A 1,661-nucleotide genomic window follows, 5' to 3' on the forward strand; every position below is an offset into this window, starting at 1 on the left:
AGACAGAGAGAGACTCACACAGAGTGACAGAGAAACTGAGTTGAAATCTAATGTGACTTCACAGGGGGAAACCCGGGTGCCATTGTGTCTCTGGAGGGAAGCCGCAGTCAAAGTGAAGCTTCAGATTGGGACACACATCAAAGTGTCCCATCTGAAAGCCTCCACATCCAACTACGGATTTCAATTGCAATCCACGACATTTTCAACGGTCGAGGTAGGCCTACTTGGTTGTTGCTGTCGGATATCTTATACATATTTAAAATTATCCAACAGGTCATTTTTTTGACACATTTTTATATGATCACATCTTCAAAGTACACAAGGTCTGTTGGAGCAATGTCGTAAATGTATTCAATGTAATTGTAGTTTTTAGGTGGAAATAAAAAACAAATATGGTCAATGGAGCAAATTTAAAATGAATAGGCAATGCCTACAGTGGATTCATTGAAAAGGAGTACAATCGATGTTTAGGTGGCTGGTGCCAGAAGAATAAACCTGTATGTGTTTCTCTCGACAGGAGCTCCACTTAGAGGACACGGTGGGTGTGCTCGGAGTGATGGACGTGGAGGGTGAGCCAGGAACCCTGAACATGCTCCTGGAGAACGGCCGCATGGTCCTCATTGCCGAGGACCTGTGGAAGACGGTGGAGGATCACCTTGTTGACCCTCCACTAAAAGTACAAATGACACTGAATGGAAACACAGTGTGTACCATTAAGATCAGTTTATAAATATTTAGCTGTTCCAGGAGGTTTTGTTCATAATGTCTTAGTTATTTAGTCTGTTTTTTTATTGTATTGGTATTCCCCTTTCTATTTAATTGTTTACATTTCTATTAATTGTTCTTAATAGATTGTTCTTATTGTTCTATACCATTAAATTTATAATATTTAAGGTAAAACTCAACCTTTGCATTTGTTTATTTGAACAGGCATTCATATTCCATACATTTTTATACACTCACATCTTCAAAATACTGGGGACGGGAGAAGGACATTTTTTGAGGGGGGTTGGGGGAAAGAAAAGGGTTAGAAAGGGGGGGGGGGTTGAGGAATGGAGAAGGCATCTCTTATGGGGGGGAGGCAGAGTTGAGAAGGAGGGGGCAGGGGGGGTGGGACTTAAATAACAAAAGCTGAGATGAATGGATAGAAGTCTTAAATTGTTTGTAGTAATATTAGTAGTAGTATTAGTTATAGTTTTAATTGTTGTATTATAGTAAGAGCAGTAGAAGAAGTACTAGTTTAGCAGTAGCAGCAGTAGAAACAGCTGTAATACTAATACTATTAGCCATAGTAGTATTTGTAATAACATTAGTAGTAGTTGTACTGGGTGAGGGGGGTTGGGAGACAAAATGTTTGTTATTCAAACTAAGAAGTTTTTAATTAATAGGCCTCATCACAAACATTAAAGTAAGAATTCCCTCCATGGGGCTTTTATTTTTAAATTTTTGGATTGGGTGGGGTGGGGGGGTGTAGATAGAGAGAGGGGTGGTGAGGAAGAGATAGAGGGAGAGAGAGAGAGAGGAGGAGAAATAGACAGACAGACTGACTGAGAGTGATTAACAGTGAGAAGAGGTCAGGGTGGAGGGGGGGAGGGGGGGCGAGTGTCTTTATCATATTGGTCTGTTGACAGAAAGCATAGCTGCGTCATGTGACTCCACTA

At 40.8% G+C, this 1,661-nt stretch overlaps 1 protein-coding gene across 1 annotated transcript in view; it reads left to right on the forward strand.

Moving 5' to 3' along the window:
* LOC144386344 (uncharacterized) overlaps positions 1-1,116 on the forward strand; it is a 4,204-nt gene extending 3,088 nt beyond the window's left edge. Inside the window, exons 3-4 of the mRNA XM_078087126.1 lie at positions 65-214; positions 518-1,116. Of these exons, the coding sequence (XP_077943252.1) occupies positions 65-214; positions 518-730 (363 nt within the window). The 3' untranslated portion in view covers positions 731-1,116. The remainder of the gene's footprint in view (positions 1-64; positions 215-517) is intronic.
* Positions 1,117-1,661: the final 545 nt, after the last annotated feature.

This window comes from Gasterosteus aculeatus, chromosome 2, assembly GCF_964276395.1.
Source record: "Gasterosteus aculeatus chromosome 2, fGasAcu3.hap1.1, whole genome shotgun sequence".
Lineage (NCBI taxonomy): Eukaryota > Metazoa > Chordata > Actinopteri > Perciformes > Gasterosteidae > Gasterosteus > Gasterosteus aculeatus.